We start from the raw sequence: 26319 nt of genomic DNA, 5'->3' as shown, positions 1-26319 counted from the left end.
CTGAGGATGTCGACCAGATGTATTTTGAAAAAGCTCCCCAAGTGATTCTAATCAAGCAGCTCCCACTCACTGCTCCCCCAATCCCAACCCTTAGGTTAAGTGTCATCTGACAACCACAAATGACCATGAAAACCAAGATTTAAAAAAAAAAAAAAAACAACACTGCGAGAGAAGGACAGCTCCCAAAGATTTGGGGTCCTCAAACAGTGGCTGGTGTGAAGGTAGAACCTCTTCCGGTTGCAATACAGAGAAATGAGGATAAAATATAACTTTTTAACTCTATAGCTGAGCCCAAAAGTAAGAGACATTCCTCAACCAGAAATGGGCCCTAGGGCTGGGGTTCCCATGAATAGGAGGGGCGAGAGACTTGACCCTGGGCACCAAGGAGGTGGGCACTGGGGTCAAGATGCCTGTGCAAGCCTTGCCCATTGGTAAAGGAGCTGGGAAATTCTACCAACAAGGAAACCTGGCTCAGCTCACAGGCTAAGAGGTTGGGGGAGGAGGGCAAGAAACTCTCCCATGAGAAATGGAGCCCCTAAACGTCCACCTCAAACATGGCTGGCATCTAAATTCGCAAACCTGGTATACAAATCCTAAGGTTCTCATGGTCTGAGGAAACTCAACAGAAACAAATGCAAAATTGCTTTATAGCAACACTTTACAGCCCAAGGCACACTGAACTCTCTTGGAAGAAAAAGTGTGCTCCCTCTAAATAGAAGCTTACAACAAAAAATTGCAAAGCAAATGAGAAAAAAGCCCCTATGAGAGAGCAACCAGCAGACACAAAAACAAGATGAACTCCCCATCAGTGATGGAAAAATAGAACAATGTGCACAAGATTATACCATAGCTATGTTTAAAGTGACTAAAAACCCATTAAAATACAATTTTTTTTTTTTTTTTTTTTTTTTTTTTTTTACTAAACAGGATGGTTCAAAAGTTCATAAAAGAAAAGAAAAATTAAGAAAGAAGAGTTGGAAAGTTCTGAAAAAGAATAATGAAAAGGAACTAATACTGTAAGATATATCAATGGAAGAGTACAGAAAATCCAGAAATAGATATACATCTCCCAAATATTTACTAGAATTTGGTATGCAGTAATTTTAGGATTTAAAGTAAAAAAAAAAAAGAAAGAAATTATTTGATAAATGTTATAACAATGGAGTAGTCATCCTAGAGGAAAGAAGTTTAATCCACACATTCTATGCCAAGTTAAATCAAACATAAAAGCACTTGAATAAGTCACAGAGCACTTTTAGTGAAGAAAACCATTTAAAAGGGAACAGTAGTCCCAAGACCCTTAAAGCAAAATAGCAAACTATTTAAATATACAAAGTAAACATTTTTTACACTAAAACATGTCATAAGCAAAGTTTTAAAAATTTACAATTCAGACAGAAATTATAGGTTCTTTTTCCTCCAAGCATATCGTTAATTACTCCATTACATAAAGAGTTCCTACAAATTAATACAAAAAAAGAATCCAACAGAAAACAATAGGCAAAGATATGAGTGGGTAGTTCATAGAAAAGGACAAATAATGACCTTAGTCATTGAAAAGAAACTCAATCTCACTCATAGAAAGTGACACAAATTAAAACTACACTGAGATCATTTTTCATCTGTCAGATGACCAAAATTTCCAAGTTTGGTAACACCAGGTTGGTGGGCTGACTGGAGAAACAGGTCATCATCTACATTACAAGAGAAGGTATGGCCAGGTACTAACGAGTAGAAGCTCTACGGAAGGTAACAAAGTGATATTCATTAAAATTATAAATATTTATAGCCTTTAACTCTGCAATTCTAATTTAACCTAGATGTATACTTCCATATATGCGAATGATATGTATAAATGGTGTTCACTGCAGTATTATTTGTAACAACAAAGGACTTAACCTAAATGCCTATCAATAATGAACTGGTTAAATAAATTAGGCACACCCATATAATAGACTATGAGGTATGATTACCTCTGAGGGAGAGGGACTATGTACTATATTGTACCTTCTGAATATTACCTAGCCTTTTAAATTAAATAAAAACTAAAACGAAGATAAAGGAAATCCAAGCCACAATAAAACTGTTACAAAACACTATAGAAAAGTTAACTGGCATATTTGTTTATTTGTCTATTTAGAGTCAGCCTGTCTCCCAGGCTGGAGTGCAGTGGCGTGATCATGGCTCTCTGCAGCCTTGACCTCCTGAGCTCAAGTGATCTTCCTGCCTCAGCCTCTTGTGTAGCTGGAACCATAGGTATGCTCCACCATGCTTGGCTAACCTTTTGATTTTTTGTACACAGGGTCTTACTTTGTTGTTGATATGGTTTGGCTCTGTGTCCCCATCCAAATCTCATGTTGAATTGGGATCCCAGGTGTTGGAGGTAGGGCCTGGTGGGAGGTGACTGGATCATGGGGGTGGTTTCTAATGGTTTAACACCACCCCCCAGTATTGTCTCATGATAGAGTTCTCTCAAGATACGGTTGTGCACCATCCCCTTCTCTCTCTCTCTCTCTCTCCACCCCCTGCTCTGGCCATGTGAAGACTGTGCCTGCTTCCCTTTCTTCTTCTGCCACAATTGTAAGTTTCTTGAGGCCTCCCAAGAAGCAGAAGTCTGTACAGCCTGCAGAACCATGAGCTGGTTAAACCTCTTTTCTTAATCAATTACCCAGTCCCAGGTATGTCTTTATAGCAGCGTGGGAATGAACTAACACAGTTGCCCAGGCTGGTCTTGAACTTCCGGACTCAAGTGATCCTCCTGCCTCGGCCTCCTAAAGTTCTGGGATTACAGGTACAAGCCACTGTGCCCGGCTATGGTATATTTGGAAAAGTACGAGATGTAATTTCTAGAAATGAAAAATATAGTCATTGAAATGAAAAACTGAAAAGAAAAAAAAGACCCCCAAAACCAAAGACAATTAAAGAATCCAAAAATAATAAAAATAATAAAAAGTATTAAAAAATCTCACTGAATAGGTTAAATAGTAGATTGAACATAGCTGAACAGAGAATTAGGCCAATATAAAATGTATCTGAAGAAATTACACAGAATGCAGCAAAGATAGAAAGGAAAACATAAATGAAGGGTCAAGTGACCTGAAATAAATAATGAGAAAACTCATTACTTGATATGAGAGATCCAGAAGAAGAGACTAGAAAGAATGTGCATGAAGCAATAGTGGAAGAGGTAACAGCTGAGAATTCTCTAAGATTGATGACAAAAGACATGAGTTGTCAGATTCAGAGAAGGTAAAGGGTATAGCACGATGGGAAAACATGCTATACCTAGACACATCATGGTGAAACTTCAGAACACTATTCAGAACACTAGAAATTTAAAACAAAAGCAGTCTTACCAGTAACTAAGGAGAAGCAACAGATTACCCTTAAAGGTACAACAATTAAGACCAACTAGGGTCTTTTCTTCAGCAATCATCATGGCCAAAGGACAATGAAACTGAATCTTCAAAACACTAAGGGAACATGGGCAATCTAGAATTCCATGTATAGCTAAATTGTGATGCAGAATTGAGGCAAAATAAAATTTACCTTTCATAGTTTTTAATAAAAGACGTCCAAAAGCACATTCTTCAGCAGAAAGAAAATTGCTGTGTGGTGTTCCACTGAATGGCAAGTCAACAATTGTTTACCTGTTTTCCTTTGGTTCACTTTTGGGATGTTTCTATTTTGATAAAAGTGATGGTTTTATGTATTTATGTAACTACTAAAGTTTGTATTACTTTAGTTATTTTATGTGTAAAGCTGTTGTGAACTGTCTAGTTACGTCTCAGTACACTTACACATTCATTTCTCCTTTGCGTACACCTAAGAGTGACAACTGCTGGATTATAGAGTAGGCATATGCTTAATGTTGAATGTTGATTATACAGTAGGCATATGTTTAATGTGGAAATGGTCAAAAAGTTTTTCTATTCATACTGAATACTTTTCAGAAACTGGGAATCCCTAAATTTAGGATTCAGAAGGAAATTCCACAAACCTATCCTATGCATAATGCTCCATGGTACAAAATGAGAAATATTTCCTTTAAATTAAGAAAAAAGACAAAAATGTCCATTATCACCATTTGAATTCAATATTGTCTCAGAGGGCATCACAAAAAATATAAATAAAAGATACAAAGATTACAAGTGATTTAAAATATATTATTTGCAGATCATATGGCTGTTTTAATAGAAAATCCTAATGACTCTAAAAACCATTTCTAAAAAGGAGAACTTAGCAATGTGGCTGGATATAAGATTAACACATAAAAACTGCATACCCATATTCCCAACAGCCCACAAGAAAATGCAATGTAAAATAATCTCACTTGTGGTAAGAACTAAGAGGTACATAGGAATAAGTCTATGTGTGAATCTTTCTGGACAAAATTACAAAACACTGCAGTAGGACATAAAAGAAGACCTAAACAAATGAAAAGATGGGGTACATTCATAGGGGAAACTTGATATGGTAAAGATTTGGTTTCCTCTCAAGTTAATTCTATAAGTTCAATGCAGTTCTAATAGAAATCCCAACAGCGTTTTTCAGGGGTCTCGACAAGCTGAATAAAACGGCAAAAGTAGCCAAGAGAACGCCAAAGAAGAATAAGAAGGGTCAAGTCCCTGCCAGATATTGTCCTATAACTAAAAAAATAATAATAAAACTACATAGCTTAGCCCAGGGATAGACAACTTGACCAGTGGAATGGAACAGAATGCTCAGAAGTAGGCTCAGGCATAAATGGGGACTTGGTACATGACAAAGATGCTATTAAAATTCATTAGATACCTTGCAAAAAACATTTAACTGAAGTCTAATTAAGACTCTAGACTTAAGTTCAAGGAAATATGAAGTAAAATCAATGCAGTATATCATTAGGAAACAGATAAAACTGAATATGATACATTCTATAAGAGAACTGGCCTTCCGAAACAAAATAAAAAGCAAAACAGCTAATGAAAACATTTTGGGGATACCTGGGGAAATCTGCATGTGGCCAACACAGTCATGATATTTAGGCAAATACTATTAATTTTTTAGGTGTGATTATGGTATTGTGGTTATATAGGAAGATGTCTTTATTTTTAAGATGCATAATGAAATATTTAGGGATGAAAGTCATGATATCTGCAACTTATTTGCAAATGGTTCACCAAAAGCTACATACTCACCTATACACACATACTGATATATGGCAAAATGTTAAAAGTTACTAAATCTAGATGGTTGGTATGCAGAACAGCATGATATTGTTTTTAGTCTTTTCTGTATATAATTTTTTTCATAAAAAATTGGAAAAATCAGAGGGGAAAACATTATATATTCAATAAGGATGCTGAGAAAATGGAATGTCCTTATAAAAATTAATTTCCTAATTCACATTTTGGAAGAAAATAAGAAAAAAGTATACAATATATTTAGAAGAAAAAAATCCCTATTTTGTTGGATTAAGGAAGTATTTCTTAAATAAGGCACATGGCATAATTCATGAGAGAAATACTGGTAAATTTGATTTCACTAAATTAAAGACACATATAAATAAAAGGCACCAAAACAAAGTAAAAAGAAAAGTCAGGGAGACTAGTTAGTATAACTCAGAAAAATTAATATCTCAGAAATATAAGGAACTCACGTCTATCAGTAAAAAATATGGGCAGAAAAATGTGTGCACTCTATTAGAAAAATTCACCCTCAAAGAAGCTCAAACATCCCAAAACATATCCAAAGTTGTGTGATCTTGAAAATAATCAACTAAATTGTGACACGATTGCACATACATGGATTAGCAAAACACAAAGACAAAACAAATTCAGTAATGCTTTTAAGGAATGGAAATTCTCATATAATGCTGATGTTCCAGCTACTTTAAAGAAAAATTTGACCGCAGCCAATAACACTGAAGAGTTACATATTAAATCATTTAGAAATTCCGTATCTAGATGATCTCATTCACCTACACAAAGATGTTCACTGCAGTACTGTTTATAATTGCCAATACATAAATAATCCAAATGTTAATTAAGATAAAAATGGGTAATCTGGGTACATCCATAAACTGAGATACTACGCAGTCAAAACAAATAACCTAGAAGTCATATCAATATGGAAAATCTATAAAATATAATGTCAAACAAAAGTCAAGTTGACAAAGAATACACACTACCACAGCATTCCTATAAATTAAAAAAAAAACCAAACCAAACAAATCAACCAACCTAGGCTTTGTGATAAGTATATGGTAGGACGTTTCCAAGATGACTGCGAATGACCCCTGCCTCCTTGCATTTACCTGCGTCGTCCCCTCCCACATCATATCAGGGTCATTCTGTGTGACCAACAGAGTAGGGTAGAAGTGAGAACATGCTGCTTCCAAGATTAGGTGATGAAAACCTGGGGTTTCTGTCCTGGGTGCTCTGTCATGCTCTCTTGGATCACTTGCTCAGGGTTGACCAGAGGACATCAGGCAGTCCTGGGGTGAGGTACAAATGGTGAGGGAAGCGTGGCTCCTGCCACCACGACAGCAAGCTTGGAACTAGCTCCTACAATGGACTTCAGACAGCTGCAGCCTCATAAGCAGTGGTGGGCCAGAGACACCTAGCTAAGCCCCTCATCAATTCCTGGCCCTCAGAAACTCCACGAGATGGCCAGGCATGGTGGCTGACGCCTGTAATCCCAGTACTTTGAGACGCCAAGGTGGGAGGATCGCTTGAGCCCAAGGGTTCAAGACCAGCCTGGGGAACATGCCAAAACCCCGTCTCTACAGAAAATAGCAAAAATGTTCTGGGCATGGTGCCTGGACTACACATGCCTGTAGTCCCAGGTACTTGGGAGGCTGAGGTGGGAGGATCACTTGAGCCTGGGAGAAGGTTGCACTGAGCCAAGATCATGCCACTGCACTCCAGCCTGGTAACAGAGTGAGACCCTGTCTTTTAAAAACAAAACAAAAAACAAAGCCAGGCTGGGTGTGGTGGCACATGCTTGTAAACCTAGCACTTTGGGAGGCCATGGCAGGGCAGTCGATCACTTGAGCCTGGGAGCTGGAGACCAGCCTGGTCAACATGGCAAAATCCCCTCTACAGAAAACACAAAAAATTATCTGGGGCAGTGGTGCACACCTGTAGTCCCAGCTACTCAGGAGGTTAAGGTCAGAGGATCACCTGAACCAGGGAGGTTGAGGCTAAAGTGAGCCCTGATCATGCCATTGCACTATACTCTAGCCTGAGTGACAGAGCAAGACCCTGTCTCAAAAAAAAAAAAAAAGAAAAGAAAAGAAAAGAAAAGAAAAGAAAGAAACTGCAGAATGTGATAGAGAGTTGTGACATTGGGGCTAAGTTGTTACATAGCAACAGCTAATTAATACAAGGTGTTCATGCCCATCTAGTAAAATTATAAGTATATAGTAATTCAGATAAGAATATACACTAATCTCAGGATAGTGAGTAATGCTGGGGAAGGGGGTGGGCTGAGACTTTAGCTATACTTGGTTTTTTATGTCTAAGACAAATTTTAAAGAAAATATGACAAAATATTAAATCTAGATATTCCATAAATGCACATAGTATATGATTTTCTGTAACTTAAGGTTTTTTTGTTACTTAGACATTCCATAATGAAAAATAAACACTTAAGAAAGACAGTATAGCTATTCCATTTATTAGGGTTCTGTCGAGCACTGTCCGGGGCCTTTAATTGCAGCCCTGAGGAAAGTAATTACTTTAATGGCTAAACAATCCACATGGAAGAGGAGACATATATAAGCGTATTTTCCCACAGCTGGTAGAATCTAACATTTAAGTACCAAAATGTCAAATACATTTTTTTAAAAGGAAGAAAAAGTGTATATAAGAGCATCTAGCAAATAACTCACAGTGAAATTCAGGGAAAAAAAGTTGCCCTGCCTAGAGACTCCTAATATTACACCCTTTCCAACAGTAATTCACTTAGTAAACAAATGGTTATTAGACTCTGCAGTATTAAGTGGACACTCTAACAGCTGTTGCCATAGTAGCCTTTACTTTAATGATATTTAACGAGAGAACAGAAATTGTGGGCAAAATTGCTTAAGTTCTTAGATTCCCTTGGTTAAAAAGAAGTAGAATAGTCACAGTTAGGAAATTCAGTGATATTTCAGTCCCGCTTACTGCCACAGAGAAAGGTCTCACTCAATGATAACTGAACAGGCTGAAAGAGTTACTGCACACGCAAAACGTAAACATTTACTCATAGCAAAGATAAAAAACATGACAATGGGAAGGGTTCCAAGTCTGCTCACAAATGCAAAGTGAGATACGTCGGCGTGGATATTTATGAAGACATGTCACGATGTGTCATATACATACACTGGTTGGGATGATTTTATTTATACAGAATATGAATTGGCCTAATAGTCCATGTGCAATCTTTCCTTTTAATATTTATATTCTCTCAATTGTTACTTTACTTTTCTGAAACGCCACTCTGCTAAAGCCAGTTAATGAAGCATCCCTTATCTGCTTTATTTACCAGGAGTCCTGTTTTAAGACCATGTTTTAGGTATCAAAAAATAGTAACTGAAATCTCTCCTGACCAGAATAATTCAGCTGTGATCACTTGGCATTTGGCCTGTGGACCTCATCCTGGCAGCTCTACACCTGGATTGAGATCAGAGTGCAGGTCTGAGTTGAGGCTCCCAGGATGGCCCAGCACTCTCACCTGTCCTCCAACAGTATCTCATATCCATCAAATTCCTACAAAACCCCCTTTCCTTCAACCACATGGTAATCTTGTATTTCTGTATCGATTCCCAAGTTTTCTTCTATTCTACCTCCTTCTCATTGATTCTTGTTTGACCTCACACTTAATTTTTCTCTCCTTTCACATGTCACCAGCACAACTTTGGAATTCCATGCTGCTCCTGACTTCAAATCCAATGTACCAATTTATTTATTTATTTACTTTTTCCAGTCCCTTGACATCTTATTTTGAAAGGCTGCAATTCTCCTGGCCACTTTTCTGATTCAGGCTCTTCCTCCACTTGTCTCCAGCAATTCAATCTCATGCCCACTTCTGTGATTTGCCTCTGCCTCGCAGGCTTGGACTGTCAGTCAGAAATACCTAATCCTCCCATTAAGCTGTGTGAGGTGTGAGCACTCCGTTTCAAGCAAACTGTGAAATCTGAAGACATTTTCAAGCTTATGGGGTTTATCTATCCTCTTGACTTTCTCGTGCCCTCCTGGTTTCTCTGAAGACCTGCCAACCCTCCAGCTAGACTGCAGAGTCATATTGCGGGCCGCCCTCACACATCTTTCAAAGGAATCCCACGACAAACAGGGGCTCCTTGGTCTCATTATGTTAGGATTTCAAGAAATCGCAGTGATAGGTGTTCATTTCCTATTGCAAAATGAGGACAGCTTTAAGGACAAATTAATGTACACAGCTTATATGTGAAATTTCTTCCTTACTCATTTTGCTTTACCTGTGAAAAATTGCAATTCAACTCCAAAGCTCCATGGCGTATTTTTACTCCTAGTGACTATCAGGACTCACACTCAGTAAGCATTTCCCATGTGCCAAGCACTGAAGTTTCACATGGATGATGTCATCTAATTCTCTCAGCAATCCCATGATCCATTTTATTGAGAAGATTTTGATCACTGGTGATAGGAATGAGTGAAACAATTCAATGGTAATTGATTTGCCATCAAGAACTGCTTCCAAGTCAGGACATTTACATAAAGGATCTTGTTGGGGATCCCTGTTCACTGCTAGAATCGCTCACCTGCACAGGGGCTCGCTGCGAAGCCCACCCTCTTCCGGGCTCTGTCGAAGATGACGTAGAAGCCCTCCATCACCGTGGCACCGATCACCAGCGCATTTGTGGAAGGGGAAATGCCGAATCGGTAACATTCATAATTCAGGCCGGCCCCCATCATGGGCTGGATGTAAAGCTGTTTGTCGGAGAGGAGAGAGCAAACAAGAAAAAGCACAAATCAGGCAACATCACAAAACTGCTGAGGTCACACTCATGCTCAGGACCCTCCCAGGTGCTGGGGGAAGTCACGGGGAAAGAAAGATGATCTCATTCCTGCCATCCAGGAGGAGAGAAGATCAAAAGCATGGTGATCAATATTATTGATCAGTGACAAAGCAAGTGACCCGTATGCATCCCCTGGAGTTCCACACAGGTGCACACGCCCAGAAGACGTCTATCTGTCTGCTGACAAAAATAGTCAAACTCTGTAAAATATTTTGAAGGGATTTATTCTGAGCCAAGTGTGGATGACCATGGCCCCCCATGAGACAGCCTCAGCAGGTCCTGAAAACATGTGCCCAAGGTGGTTGGTTTTATACAATTTTGAGACACATGAGACATCAAACACTTTTAAGATGTACATTGGTTTGGTTCAGAAAGGCAGGACAAGTCAAAGTGGGGCTTCCGGGTTAGAGGCAAATTTAAAAATTTCCTGGTTGATAATTGGTTAAGTTTATCTAACCTAGGATCAATAGAAAGGAAATGTTTGGACTAAGAGAAAGGATTGTGGAGACCAAAGTTTTATTGTGCAGAGGAAGCTTTTAGCTAATAGGCTGTGAAGAGAAGAGGTTGTGAAATGTGTCTTACAGAATTTAAAAGGGTGCCTTCATATACACCATGAAATACTATGCAGCCATAAAAAAGGATGAGCTCATGTCCTTTGCAGGGACATGGATGAAGCTGAAAACCATCGTTCTCAGCAAACTAACACAGGAACAGAAAACCAAACACCACATGTTCTCACTCACAAGTGGGAGTTGAACAATGAGAACACATGGACATATGGAGGGGAACATCACACACTGGGGCCGGTTAGGGAATGGGGGACTAGGGGACGGATAACATTAGGAGAAATACCTAATGTAGGTGGCGGGTTGATGGGTACAACAAACCACCATGCCACATGTATACCTATGTAACAAACGTGCACATTCTGCATATGTACCCCAGAACTTAAAGTATTTATGTATTAAAAAAAATAAAGGTTGCCTGACTCTTAGTTGATTATCTTCTGGATCTGGAAAGAATAAAAAAAGGGAAAAGGGGAGTCTCTGTAGAACGTAGATTTTTCTCACAAGAGACAACTCTGCAGGGCAATTTCAAAATATGAAACAGAAATCTATTTGGGGTTAAAATATTTTGATTTCTTTCCTTATTCGTTATGTGATGTCATGCCAGAGCCAGGCTAGAAAGCAGGCCATGTTGTACAAGGTTGAATAAAACCCCTCTGGCAAGACTTTACGGTTTGTAGGGTGAACTCCCCAGGCCCCTTAGGTAGGAATTTGGGCAAGAGAATTAAAAAAAAAGTCAGTTTAGTCCTCATGTCCATCTGGCCATCTGGCTATCTGCCCAGAGGTTATCCGCTGAGGACTTCACGTGGCTCAGATGCTGCCCTCTGCACCAGCACTATGGTGGTGAAGGACACACAGTCCCACCAGGCACTAACCATAGGGTGGGAAGTGCCGCCACAGACCCCTCTATGGGTACTGCTGACCGCTAATCACTTCCTCTGTGTGGAAACTTTCTTCACTTATACTCTAAGGGGCCACATTCTTCTTCTCCCTAACTCCCTGGCTGCTCCTTCTCAGGCACCTGTATTGGATTTCCCTCACCTTCCTCCCCTGCAAGCATCAGAGCACTCTCAGGTTCTGGCCTCCTCTCAATCTTCCCTCCTTGGGTGACCCATCTGGCCCTACCCCATGGCCCTAGGTCACCCCGTGATCTAGCCTGAGACTCCCAACTCCTCCTCTCCAGCCCAGACCTGGGCCACCATTGCCACACGCTTGTGTCTGCCTGCCTGTTCACCTCTCAATCGGCATCTCCTGCGTAACCTGAACACTGGCTGTTCCCCCCAAATCAGACCTCTCCCACAGTTCTCTGTCTCAGTAAATTCAAGATTCATCCAGTTACTCAGGCCCTAAAGTGCTGGGCCAGTCCTTTTCTCTCTTACCCTACTTGGAGACTGTAACTAGACTCCTGTGAGCCTTCCTGTGAAACCGGAGTGGAATCTAATCACTCCCTCGCCCGACTCAGGCCAAGTCCTCACTGTCCTCGTCCTTCGGGATCCACTGCAGTCTCTCCTAGCTGGCCCAGAGCCCATCATGCACCCCTCGGGCAGAGAGTTTTAAAAGTAGGCAGCCTGACGGAGGCAGAACCATTTCCTCAGTGAAAAGAGGAAGGAGTAATCAACACCAGAGAGAAGACAGCATCTGTGAGTCACAAGTTCTGCCGTTCAGGAGGGCCAGTTCCCACAGGTGCTGTGCAGTGTTAAATGTAGTCGAGTCGGCCACTGATAACCCTGGAGCCAAGAGTATGCGGGGAAATGGGTCAAACCTTAACACAATCAGTGAGCAAATCAGTATCCTATCAGCAGTAACAATTTCTTGGCTTTTGAATAGCAAATAATTCAAATGCAGGCAATTAGAGAGTATAGCAGCTGAGTATGACAAAATGCCACTTGTTTGGAGAAAAGCAAGAGTGCAAAATGAGTAAGCAAATGAACCTTCCTGTGAGTAATGATTAGCCTTAAAGGGCAGAGGTAGGAAGAAAGACTTGGAGGAAAAAGGCAGACACACTAATACACAAGAGTCCTGGGCCTTCTGGCTGTAGAGGGTTTGAGGGACTGCGAGGGGTGATTTTGGAGGGAGCAGAAAAGACTGAGAAGAGACCAGCAGGGAGGGGCTACCATGGGACCACTCTGAAGAGCAGGTCAAGTAGGTACAAAGCACAAGCTATGAAGAAACCTCAGAGCTCCCCTGTGGGCTGGCGGCTGCTGTTTTTTAACAGGCCACATAGGATTCAGCCCATGGGCTGTTGGAAAATAGTGTTGAGTATGGACAAAGTTTAAAGTAATTGCTTTGGACTTGACTCTTTTCTGCAGGGGCAATCGTTTGCCCACTTATTAGGGCTCATGTTTGAGAGGTCCCAGGTAGGGCCCCATCCTAAACCTCTGAGGACAAGAACGCTGTCGGTTTCCCTTGGTGTTAGAAAGGCTGCTGGGCAGAGCCTTTCTGCTGGGAAACGTGGAGCGTGTGGGGTCTCACCAGGTGATCTTTCCCAGCTTCCTATGGGAGTCCCCTCCCAGAAAGCGAATGGAAAGCAAGTAGAACGTGATGCTGAGTAAGAAAATCAGGAAAACAGCAGGCAAAGTGGATTTTTAAAAATAAAAAATGGGAACATGTCGAAGTCAACCAAAAAATATCTACCATTATAAGTGAAAGCAATAATGAATTCTTAGGCAGAGATGTGCAAATGAGATGAAATGCTCCCAAACCTCTCTCATTCTGCTCCTGAGCTTGCCCAGTGCTGGGTCCTAAAAGCTATTGAGGAAGTCAAGCAACCCTTCCCAGCTGTGACCCACCTGGACTGAGAGGTTTCCCCCAAATGCCTGCCTTCTCCTCCTGCTTCTTATGAGTACTTGGTGCCTGATATTTATTTAGCAGCACACACCTGGGTCCTCAAGCTGGGTTTTGACATTATTACATACCACACTGATGAAATAATGTCCACATTTTGTCGCTGTACCAGCCAAAATGTAATCATCAAGATAACATGATTTTTTTTTTTTTTTTTGGAGATGGAGTCTCATGCTGTCATCCAGGCTGGAGTGCAGTGGCACGATCTCAGCTCACTGCAACCTCTGCCTCCCAGGTTCAAGCGATTCTCCTGCCTCAGCCTCCCAGGTAGCTGAGTCCACATCACCAAGCCCAATTAATTTTTTGTATTTTTAGTAGAGATGGGGTTTCACCGTGTTTCCCAGGCTAGTCTCAAACTCCTGACCTTGTGATTCACCCTCCTCGGCCTCCCAAAGTGCTGGGATTACAGGCATGAGCCATGGCGCCGGGCCAAGAGCACATGATATTAAAGATGCTGAAAACATAGCATTGTAGCATCACTTAGTGCAGTGCCATTCACCCAAGGATACTGCATTCTTCTGAAAATGTCTTTGGTAGGTATTATTGTTTCTCCTTTATAGTTAAAGAGACACAGGCAGGGCTAAATGCTTTGCTCAAAGTTACGGCGTGAGGGAAGGGCAGTGCTGAGCGTGTAACTCAAGCCTCTCCTGAGAGCGTGGTGTCTCCTGTTGGCCTGAATTTCTCCTGAAGCTTTCAATCCTTTCCCCAAGATCTCTCCTTTTCTGGAAAGCACATCCCTACAATGTAAAGATGAAAATGGGAAAAGGCAGTAGTATCATTTACTTTTTTTCTCCTGAAATTACGCCTCCTTCCTTGTCCCTGCAGTCCAACTCCCTTTATCTCAAAGTCATCAAATTGCAACAAAGACACATTGATGTGTCCATTCCACAAACAGTTCTGATGCACTTTCCCTCCACTGCCTGGTGGAGTTGGGGAAGGAAGGACGATCTTTTACACCCCACAGTTCTCATCTTCAAGGAATTTATAATTAATTGAAAACGAAATAGAAGTTAAGAAAAGAGAAGTCAAATGAAAAAGGCAACGGCATAAAACGTACCCTAAAGATAAGATTCCACGCCAGATGAGCAGACCAGAAAATATGCGTGCTGAGTGGGAGGTGCAACCTCACAAATGGGTTATTCTGCTCGGCATAGTTTCAACAAAAGCTGGGTTGTTTGAGTTGAGTCTTAAAGGATGGGAAGATTCTGGATATATGGGTGGAGTACGGAAGGGAGGGCATTTCAGGCAGGGGGGTTGGTGGAACAGAGCTTAGGAGAGAGGCCTTGAAGGTCAGTGGCCACCCGGCAGAGGGTCGGGGTACAGCAAAAACACTGGGGAACTAGGAGGGGTCTGGTGGGAGGCCATGGACAGCGATGCCAGGAGCGAGCCCGGAGCATTTAAATTGTGGGGACACACTGCTTACTCATAGCAGGGGAGGCTCGGGTGAAAGTGGTGGTCTAGGAAGATTAATCTGATGACAGTTTCAAAAAGAAGAGAGGGTCGGGGCTTGGGAGCACAGCAGTACTCTGCAGGTTACAGAGGTGCTGGTGAGAGCCACATGCATGAGGGCTCAGTAACGGAGGGGAGGAGGAAGAGGTGAGAAATGGAACTGAGGAAGACAGACGTGGTCCATTTCATTAGACGTGTAGGATAAACAGGGAGTCCGTGGGTACTGGGAGTGTAGGGAAAAAATGACGTCTTCATCTTGGACATTCCAGTTTTTTTTCTTTTTTTTTTTGAGATGGAGTCTCGCTCTGTCGCCCAGGCTGGAGTGCAGTGGCCGGATCTCAGCTCACTGCAAGCTCTGCCTCCCGGGTTCACGCCATTCTCCTGCCTCAGCCTCCCAAGTAGCTAGGACTACAGGTGCTGGCCACCTCGCCCAGCTAGTTTTTTGTATTTTTAGTAGAGACGGGGTTTCACTGTGTTAGCCAGGATGGTCTCGATCTCCTGACCTTGTGATCTGCCCGTCTCGGCCTCCCAAAGTGCTGGGATTACAGGCTTGAGCCACCGCGCCCGGCCCTTTTTTTTTTTTTAATCATTATTATTTTGTCATCACTGTCGCTCTTCCAGAAAGAATGAAAATGTGAAATTGATGATCAAAAGAAAGAGCATAAAAGATTTAGAGCTCACATGTTTTTTAAACTAAAGGTTTGGGTATCAAATTACCATGATATTTGGATTCTCTTGGCTACACCGGAAACAGTTCTGTAACAATTTTATTTTTAAATGTAAAGTTTTTGTTTGTTGTTGTTTTTAAGATGGAGTCTCACTCTGTCACCAGGCTGGAGTGCAGTGGTGTGATCTTGGCTCACTGAAACCTCCGCCTCCCAGGTTCGAGTGATTCTCCTGCCTCAGCCTCCCGAGTAGCTGGGATTACAGGCGTGCACCATCATGCCCGGCTAATTTTTGTATTTTTAGTAGAGACGGAGTTTTGCCGTGTTGGCCAGGCTGGTCTCAAACTCCTGACCTCAGGTGATTTGCCTGCCTCGGCCTCCCAAAGTGCTCGGATTACAGGCATGAGCCACCATACCCAGCCTAGTTTTATTCTTTATACATAAACAGGAAAAGTATATAAGGGTGATGTGGTAGGTGTGACGAAAATGTCTCCAGGTCTTCCCTTTTCCTTGTAGCCACACCCTTGGCAATGTGGCTCCTCCCAGTGCGAGGGGCGTCTCTTCCCCCATCCTCGGAATCTGGGCTGGCCTTGGGCTTGTTTGGGTAGCACCATGGAAGAGACGATGGTCAGTCTTGGCTGATACTTCAGGAGCCCCTGTGTGGTTCTTTTCTGTCTCCCAGGTCCCTGTTACCACATGTGACTCAGGCGCTAGATGGAGAGAAACGCATGACTCCGTTCCTCCATCCACCTCACCACCAGATATGTGAGTGAGACCATCCTACACCAGCCTGGGCAGAGGCCAATCGGGGCCCAGCCAACCACCAGCTGAGCAGAGACACGTGAGTGAGCCCAGCCAAGGGACACCGCCCTGCCCGGACTCAGGGACAGTAATGTGTGGCTGTCTTTTGTAGCATCATTGTGGTGATAGAGATCTAATACAGGTGTGACATCTAATACACGTGTCATGCATGGAGTGCTTTCACTTTTGCGTAATAAAAAGAGCGAAGCACAAATCCAAGTTTGTACCTGAGGCAGGATTGTGATACGGAATGACCTGCTGGAGTTCTCGTCTCTCAGGTAGATGGAGATTTTAGGGAAGTACGACCAAGGTGTTTCCGAATTCGTCCAGCACGCCAGCTGGGACCCAGTCCAGAAGCCATCAGAGAATTCTGGAATCTAGACAAAACAAGATCACATGAGAAACCATGACTAGTCTGGCACGTCAACAGGAAACAGCTCCAGACTCTCCTAGCCACCTCGCCAGATGCCCACAGGGATAAACAATGTTTAATTTGGACAGAACAGCAGGGACATTCGTCTCCTGGAAGAGTGACGGTGATGACAAAATAATAATGATTAAAATTGTCAAGACACACAAAGTACCTACTAGTGCTAGTATTAGGCACCCTTATAAGCCCTTTGCAGCAATAATTACTTCAATTCTCAACCAGTGTGATAGCATTATCCTCGCAACTTTACAGATGAGGCAACCAAAGCACTAGAGGTGAAGTAACTTGCCCAAGGTCACATAGCAGAGGGCAGAGGCCCTTTAGAAGACAGAAATCCTAATTGTGGCCCCCAAGGCCTTTCTGCTTATCACTTGCCCTCTGAATTCCATAAGCCCAGCAAGTTGCCTCCTGGTGCAGAGCCTAGTGTGGGCTCTCTGCTCTTTTGGGACATTTTTCTCCTCCTCCAGATCTCAGGTCAGATACCTCTTCATCCAGGAAGCCTTCCCTGGCTTCCTCTTGTAACACGAGAACACCACCATGCCCCTCTCCTTCCTGGCCTTTCTCCTTGTGGCAGTTAACAATTTACACCGATTGGCGTGATACACTTCGGTCTCCTGCACTAGAATCCAAGTCTTCTCAGGACAGAGATCTGTGGCCCGCCCCTGCTGCAGCCCTAACACCTTGCACACAGAAGAGACCTGGGAAATATTTGGGGAAAAAAACAAATGGCACCCAGGGACAAAAAGGTGGCCGGCAACACAGGACATCCACCTGCGCCTCTCACCAGGGAACTGGAAGGAAGGTAGCATCTGCCCATATCCACTAGTTGCTGAGTTGGCAAGTTAACGACACCTGCGTGACTTCACAGGCAGGATCCTGAGCAGTCCGCCCTGGGCCTGCCAGCTGCTGAGGAAGGACTGTGTCTGACGTGCCTATTGTAGCACATCCAGGGCAGGGTCCCGTGTGGGGCAGAGCAGGAGGAGGCCATGGCTGGAAGGAAGAAAGGCGAGAGCTGGACTGGAGGGCCAAGCAGGCGCTGGGGAGGTGTGTGGTAGGGGTGCTGCAGAAGATGCTGCCGTGGAACCTGCCTGCTGGACATGGCTGCTGCTGCAGACAGACAGGAATGGAAGATGAGGAGGGGAGGGAACCAGGGGCGCCACGTGAAGGAATACTGTGACCGCATTGCATCTGCAGAGGGCTGAGCTCTGTGGCACATTGATGTGGTTCATGTGTCCAAGTGTACATGTGAGGCTCACGAGTCCTGAGTCCCCTGAGCTCCAGGGGATGGGCCTGGGCTAGACACACCTTCCAGAGGCACTGACAGGTGAGCAGGAGGTATTGATGAGGCTAAGGATGGGATCACATAGGAGGATGTGCAGCAAGAACAGGGGTCTCCGGCCAGAAAAAGAGGCTCCATGAGGAGGGGCACAGGGACAGGGTGAGTCCAAGGAGGAGGGAGAAGGGTCTTCTAGAAGCCAAAGGGATAGTTAGAACAGAAGACGGGAAAATGGGACAGAACACTGCCAAGACCAGAACTGAAAAAACACACGGGTGCCCCTGGATGCATCTGCCGATGCCCACACACTGAATATCGGGGGTGGCACGTGCTACGTAACCATGCGCACTGCAGACACCTGCCCTCCTCACCAGGGCATGCAGGTGGGGAGAAAGCTCCCTGTGGTTGGCTCATCCATCCCACGTTCTCCACTCAGACTATTTGTGAATGATCTGTGTAATTTCTAATGCTGGCATTAATGTATCTTTGCTTTGTAAAAAAGCGAAGTCTACTAAAGATGCACGTCACAGGGAGAGCCCCTTCTCAGACACGCTCATGAGAGGTGGGATGGTCATTTTGCTGGATTCGGCGAAGAGCTTCGGTGGCCAGGTCTGCAGCAGGGCATGGGGCACAGAGCTCAGATGACAGTGCCATGGCCAGGTCCAACAGCAGGTGGACAATGAGGCTCCAAGGGGCCCAGTAACTGGCCTGGGTAGCTCACCTCAGATTTGGATGTGGGACTTACTGTCCCCAGAGCCATGGTCCTTAACCAAAAGTCTGGCAGCCTCCCCGGGGGTGAAGCCACGTGTCCTTGGGGGCCAGTTTCGACCCTCAGATCACACAGTTTTTTTTTTTGTTTGTTTGTTTGTTTTTTTTTTGAGACGGAGTCTGGCTCTGTCACCCGGGCTGGAGTGCAGTGGCCAGATCTCAGCTCACTGCAAGCTCCGCCTCCCGGGTTCCCGCCATTCTCCTGCCTCAGCCTCCCGAGTAGCTGGGACTACAGGCGCCCGCCGCCTCGCCCGGCTAGTTTTTTGTATTTTTTTAGTAGAGACGGGGTTTCACCGTGTTCGCCAGGATGGTCTCGATCTCCTGACCTCGTGATCCGCCCATCTCGGCCTCCCAAAGTGCTGGGATTACAGGCTTGAGCCACCGCGCCCGGCCAGATCACACAGTTTTAAAGTCAGAAGTCATCTTAAAGTGGGCATTATTTTGTGTCTGGATTTCCTCCTTGGAGAAGCACTGGGCCTGAGCCACGTGGGCACTGCAGCAGGGTCCGAACAAGCCCAGGTCTCCGTGCGTCTGCATGGGCTGCACCTGGCACAATACTCCCCGCTCCAGGTTCATTTCTAAATACAGAACTCCAAACCCTTAATTTCTAGAATCCCATCTGAACAATCCATGCCAGGAGACAGAGCTCCACACTTCTATTGTCTTTCACTCTCTGAAGCCAGCCCTCCCCTTAACCAGAAGGAAACCCAAGCCAAGAGGGTTGGCTTACCCGGACCTGGTAGATAAGAAAAATAAACACAACTTTGGTCCAGAGACAGTAAGACAGACACACAATGCACCCTTGTTATGCTTTCCCTGCCCAAGACAAACAACCTTCCCATGTTTCTCCCTCCTGACGCAGGGACCGAATGAAATCAGAAGATAATTTTAGACAAGGCAAACAAATGTTGTCTCCTTCCTTCTACCTCGTGGTTTTCGGCTCAGCACATGCCACAATGAGCTTGGGAGTGTGAGCGCCCCGCAGCCCCGCCACCCCGCCTCTCACGGCACAGGGGCCCGGTCGGCCCACGGCTTGCTAGATTTTCACACTGCGCTTCAAACACGTCCTTGGGATGGTGGTCAGACTTTTCCATTCAGGATATGAAGTTGGAAGGTACTCACGTTAATCCTGCTGAGGGCGTTTTTACTATTTAAGAAATGAGGGTATCACTCCTTATTTTAAGTAGGGTCTGATTTTCAGCAAGCGTTCTAAAGTTAAGGCACTAAAAATGTTACCTGCCACTTTCGCTGATTCAGCAGATAGTGGGAAAGATGGAGACTCTGCCGTGGCTTCAGCTGCAGCTGTGCCAGGCGGCTGGTCGCCCTGAGACCTGCTGCTTCAAAAAGGGCCCACGTCCTTTCCTGCTGATTCCCCCTGTGTCGTTTCATCAGCGAGCCGCTCTTCCCGAAGCAGTCACAGGTGTTTGAAGTCTGGGTTCAGGATAACCCAAAGCCCTCTCCTGCTTGTCACGTTTCTGCTATGAGCTGTAACAAGGCAACCACCATACGTGCTCCTATCGGCCACTCTTTGAACTCAGTCATCACAGCAGAGTAGCAGGACAATCAGCCCCACGCCAGGGCCACAGTGTTTGTGCAGGAAACACTTTCTGATGATCTCACAAGGAAGGCCCTGAGTGGACAGATGCTCTGAGAACACTCAGGAAGCCAAAAGTCACATTCATCTCTCATCTAAACAAATAGCAGCAGAGCCGTGGTTGCATGTTAAATGGAAGCTCCAAGTGTCTACTCAACACCAAGCATTTGACCCAAACCTCACAACCACCCCTCAGTTGAGAATACGGAGGCTCTCAGAGGGCACAAAACCCCTCCGCAGACATCCAGCTAAAAGTGGCAAAAACTAGACTAAATTTAATTCTATTTCATCCCCAAAGCTGTGCTGTATCCAATGTTTATTGCCCTGAACTGACTGGAAAGTTGGGGTCACACCAGGAATACCATCAGCCAGGTCCCAAAAAGGCATGTTGTCCACAATAGTAATTTTAATTGTATTTCAGAGCATGGCCATAAACTAATGATTAGATTGGCTGATTGATCTTTGTCTTCCATGAAAAAACGATATTCTTCTACACAAACAGAAGTTAAGATAACCAGTGCGGGGATGAAGGCCAAAAAGGAGTAAAATTTTTGGTTTATATGTTTTGTTTGAAAGGCTATAAATGTAACAGTTATATTACCGAGTATTGTTTTCACAGATTAAAAAAATACTATACCAACGGAACTATTATTTGAACTACTAGAGGGCACTGCACATTCAGATCCAAGTCCTCTGAGGTTCACGAAGGTATTATTTGCTAACATCAAAGAAGCGGATTGTGAAATTAACAAGTAATAGCTGAAACAAAACCCTTCAAAATATAAAGATTTTAAACACATATAAAATATATTTACATATTACACCTATACGATTACATATAAAATATGCAAATACACAATATGAAAATTTGAAACGCATGGTGCAATAGTTCAGAGACACTCAGAACACGCAGTGCTGCTCAGCAGGTGATTGTAACTCAGCGACTCGGGGACCCGTGAGTGTCCCGAGGACTCACCAGAGATGCGCGGGCCACAGCTTCCACCACTGCATCGAACACCTTCTGGGGCAGGCGCAGCAGCGTGGTACCACTGTCCACGATGGCCTTGTCCGCGTTATACTTGAACCAGGAGAGAAAGGGGAAGGTGCATGAGTGACGGTGGCGCTCCCCGCCCCGCGTGGCTCCAGCCACCATCACCGTCTGTCTGTTACACACAAATCCAGGCAGCCACGCCACTCGTCAAGGACTGTAGTTAATTCATATTCTCAGAACTGGGGAACCAGGTGTCTTCCAGCCCAACATGCTCACTCTGGAGACAAGGAAATGGGCCCAGGAAAGGGAGGGGATGTGGCCCAAATTAGCAAATCAATAGCCCTCCTTGGGATGGCTTTTGGGGAGCTCTTTCCTTACTCAGAGCTGCCCAAGTTCCTTCACTGAGGACCCCCACTCCTGCCCCAGGGCAGAGGGAAGACCTATTTGTCTTTTGAGGCTGAAATATATTAAAAGCCACTTGTATAAACTGTACACAAATCAACTCTCTATGACCTCACTAATGAAGAGAAGAAGGGGGGACAATTTTTCAACAGACACCCCATATTTGCATTGGTAACAACCAGAGCTCAGAGCCACACTGTATCATAGACTGAGACACACATAGGCACTGCCAGCCCTGTCCCCACCTGCAACGTTCTTCATGTGGCAGAGGGAAGAGAATGGAGGTCAGTGGCCAACACCAGATGAGCCACCCCAACCTCTACAGGCACAGCTGCGTGGGCAAGTCTACCCAGGGATGGAATGAGTCCTGGGCAACTTGATCCTCCTGCCTTAAGGCAAATCCATGAGTCACACAACCAATACACCACTCGGGTCAAAAGGAAATAAGGGAGGAGGGGTTCAGAATTTTAAGAAAATGAAATATAACAATGTATTAGTATTCTTCACAAATATTAAATTATTTTCAGTGTAAAAACAAACAATTTAAAATATAGTTTAGCTTATTCATAACATTTTCATGTTTTTAATAGGTAAGTAAAGTGAATATTTAAAAGTCCTGTAGCAAACTGAAATGTTGCACTAAGATGTCCTGGGTTTTGTTGTTTGTTCTTTAGGGGGGTGGGTGCATATGGGGTGGGCAGGAAAGAACCTAGAATCTAAGAATCGCATCTCCAAATATAGGCTTTTCCTCTCTAATACACATATACACACACACACACAGACACAGACACACACATAAACACACAGACACACACACACACACACACACAGGTTTTGTCTTTTGTTTTACATTCGGACATTTGATTCTACCACTAGGTTCTTAGCTGACAAATAAGTGCCTCTTGTCAATAAACACAGCTTTGCAATGGAAGGGACAATCATTTTTATAATCTTTAGTTTCTCAGAGGTGTCAGGCCTCTGAGCCCAAGCTACGCCATTGCCATCGTATTCCCTGTGACCTGCACGTATATGTCCAGATGGCCTGAAGCAAGTGAAGAATCACAAAAGAAGTAAAAATGGCAGTTCCTGCCTTAACTGATGACATTTCACGACAAAAGAAGTGAAAATGGCCTGTTCCTGCCTTAACTGATGACGTTACCTCGTGAAATTCCTTCTCCTGGCACATCCTGGCTCAACAGCTCCCCCACTGAGCACCTTGTGACCACCACCCAAGCCAGCCAGAGAAAAACCCCCTTTGATAGTAATTTTCCACTACCTACCCAAATCTTATAAAATGGCCCCACCCCTATCTCCCTTCACTGACTCTCTTTTCGGACTCAGCCCGCCTGCACCCAGGTGAAATAAAAGCCTTGTTGCTCACAAAAAGCCTGTTTGGTGGTCTCTTCACACGGACGTACGTGACAAGAGGTACCTGCATATATGAGAATCGATGTTGGCATGTGACAGGTAATATGAACAGAAGTGCTAACAGGTTAGAATGTAATGAAATGCCCATGGTTTTTATAAAGCATACTAAAAGTGCTATAGAAGACTGAGGCTCTCGTAAGTCATAATCATAATGTCATAATGTGTTACGAACAAGCCAAAACGCAGTGAGAGGGCATGAACATGGATCCTAAGAGGTTTGGTGTCAGAGCTCTGCATGTGGCCACTTTAGCACTACCGAGCCACACACATCTTTACAGCATGACTGTTTTTTAGGGAGAATTGGGTACTCCGGGGGCCAGGCTAGCTGTGAGTGGAGGATAAAAAGCTGATGATCATTTTTTGTTTCATTTTGCTTATTTTTCGTCCTTCCCTGTCCTACACTGATGAAAAATCTGCTTATTTCAACCTCTTAAACTGAGCTTAGGGACCATCAGTCCAAGATGAATGTATGGTGAAAGGTGTAGCTCAGATAGTCCTCATCACTCACCATTTAATGGTAATTTTGTCCTATGAAGCTAAGTGATTGGGAGGATGCAATATTTGTGGTGGGGAGGGAGGACAATTAATTGATTTCAACTTACTGTACAGCAAGGCCCTGCATCTTTTCATGTAATTAGCCTTTATCTTACAAGGTAACGTACCTTCTATTGGCATCTACAGGTTCCAGCTGACATATTTAAGTGACCCAGGCACACACAGAAAGACACAACAGAGACCATAGCATGAATACCTCTCTGCAGTCCAGATTAAGGCTTTGGCCTCCAATTTCCAGTTTCAGAATTTCTATCTGGTAGTACCACTCCTCCTTAATAGGGGTATACCAGATGTCTCCTTTATACAAACTTGGTTCAATTCCACCCAGGACCTGGGACAGAAAATATTTACAGGTATAAGAGAAAAAATACACAGACATATCAACAGGTTACACAGAGAAGCATGCACTTGTAAAGAGAAACTTGACTGCAATGAGGGCTTCTACTTTGTGATGATGTCATGAAACAAGTATCAATGCTTAAAAAATAAATAAGGAGCTGGACGCGGTGGCTCATGCCTGTAATCCCAGCACTTTGGGAGGCTGAGGCGGGCAGATCATGAAGTCAGGAGTTCGAGAACAGCCTGGCTGGCATGGTGAAACCCCGTCTCTACTAAAAATACAAAAATTAGCTGGGCGTGGTAGCGGGCACCTGTAGTCCCAGCTACTCAGGAGGCTGAGGCAGGAGAATCGCTTGAACCAGGAGGCGGAGCTTGCAGTGAGCTGAGATCGCGCCACTGCACTCCAGCCTAGGCACTACAGCGAGACTCCATCTCAAAAATAGTAATAATAATAAAATAAATAAATAAATAAAATAAAATAAACATGGAATGTTATGGGTCCATGTCTGCAAAAGTCAGATGGTATTAGGCCCTCGTCTAATCAAGATGCTTTGGGGGTTTCTTTTATCCAAAGAAAGTATATACAAGTTTAGCTTTACAATATTGAGATTTTTCCTTCAAAGAAATGCAATAAGACAGTTAACCACACTGACTGACAATTATTTAGTTTCTTGCAGGTCAGACAACAGAAGAACAAGCGCTTCCCTGATCAAAGCTTCATTTTGCAAAATCATAAAACATTTCCTCATAAATCCTATGCTATCCTCTGCCTGGAAATGGTAGCAAATGAAAGTAGCTGAGGACCAGGGACGCAGAGCCTGCCCCTCATAGTCAGACAGCAATGGGACTGGCAGCACCCCCTTCTAGTGCATTCTTCCTGTCTCCTACTACTTTTGACGTCTGGGTGCAGGGCGCTGGAGGAAAGCTCAGGCTCCAGCACCTCCGTAGTGCTGACGGCCTTGGTTCTGTTTCAGTAGCAAACACTTGTGCTGTGGTACGCGTGTGCCTGTGTATGTGTTGAGAGAGAGAGAGAGAGAAAGGATCTACGAGGGTCCCTGTTTCCCTGCCAAATTTATGAACTCTCCTTTGCCCCCCTACCCACAGTCAGGTCCACTCACCACACCCCCCACTGCTCCTCACTTGCCCCTCCCCCACCCACAGAAAGCAGTGCCCTTCCAAGGATGGTAAAGAAAAGTTTTAAAGGAATCTGGAGAAGCAATGAGAATTATCCTTCCAGATGGCAGGATGACATAAAGGATTGTCTAATTTTAGCCATTTTTAAAAAGATCGACAACAAGGATGATGAAAGTTTTACAGTACCGACGCACACCTACATGCCTAATATTTCTGCTCAGGTGTTTAATAAAACAGAAAAAAGAGCCCATCCATCTGTGATTTTTCGCCCCTTTAAGACTGAAAGATACCCACAAGACTACCTCCGTTGGTCCCAGATCCAGCAACGGGCAACCCGGCTCCACACATCTGCATGGAGAAAACGTTGGGGATGTTTGCTTGTGTCACCAGGGAGTCAAAGAAGGTCTCCAGGGAACTTGATGGCTGCGGGAGGGCGACAGAGAGGGACACCTGCTTAGAACTCACAGTGTAGACATGGGTCACCCAATGTAGATGCCACGCACCACAGACAACATTCCTGGTGTTTATTCCTGGTGTTTTTCATGGTTCAACAATACACCAGCTTGTGATCGGGTCTAGGAATTCAGAAAGCCCCAACAGAGCTTTCCACTGGTTGGTATTTTTCCTTTGGGTACGGCTCTGTTGTACAAATAAGATCGTATTTCTGGAAGCCATTCGACGCAGGCACATCTATCATCATGACTGCCTTGTGAGGGGGTGTGAGAAGCCGTGGAACTGGGTTACCGTGGCAGGTGGTGGATCCTAATCTTAGGCATTTGAGAGTAAGGAGAGAAGAGTTTCTCTAGGAGCTGCCATGGCCGCAGACATTTTTGTTCGCCTGTCAGCCGCAGCTGTCCACCATGCAAATGAGAGGTGGTTGACCAGGGAGCACAGTATCTCCCGGACCCCAGAGCCTGGGGCGAGGCTTAGCTCTGCCAGATGAACTCTGGCGGGAAAGAAGCAGGAAAGGCATAAATCTATACTCCAGAAGCATAAAAGGCTTCTTATTCCCTGAGGCCAGATTTCAGAAGCCCTCATGTGCTCTGTGTCTCCCTC

The 26319-nt window shown here is 44.1% G+C and overlaps 1 protein-coding gene across 4 annotated transcripts in view; it reads right to left on the bottom strand.

Annotated features, from left to right (window-relative positions):
• Positions 1 to 26319, bottom strand: part of BACE2 (beta-secretase 2) — a 196984-nt gene that overhangs the window by 97511 nt on the left and 73154 nt on the right. For 3 of the 4 annotated variants that reach the window (XM_009202224.2, XM_009202225.3, XM_003895466.4), the window contains exons 4-8: positions 25558 to 25686; positions 23987 to 24121; positions 21391 to 21492; positions 16574 to 16723; positions 9764 to 9932 (exon numbers count right to left, since the gene is read on the bottom strand). In XM_009202224.2, coding sequence (XP_009200488.1) covers positions 9764 to 9932; positions 16574 to 16723; positions 21391 to 21492; positions 23987 to 24121; positions 25558 to 25686 — 685 coding nt within the window. The remainder of the gene's footprint in view (positions 1 to 9763; positions 9933 to 16573; positions 16724 to 21390; positions 21493 to 23986; positions 24122 to 25557; positions 25687 to 26319) is intronic. The other variant, XM_009202226.1, reaches the window with a different exon arrangement.

Source organism: Papio anubis, chromosome 4 (genome assembly GCF_008728515.1).
Source record: "Papio anubis isolate 15944 chromosome 4, Panubis1.0, whole genome shotgun sequence".
Taxonomy (NCBI): domain Eukaryota; kingdom Metazoa; phylum Chordata; class Mammalia; order Primates; family Cercopithecidae; genus Papio; species Papio anubis.
Note: the sequence above shows the minus strand (reverse complement) of the source record. Positions and strands in the feature narration are given on the sequence as shown.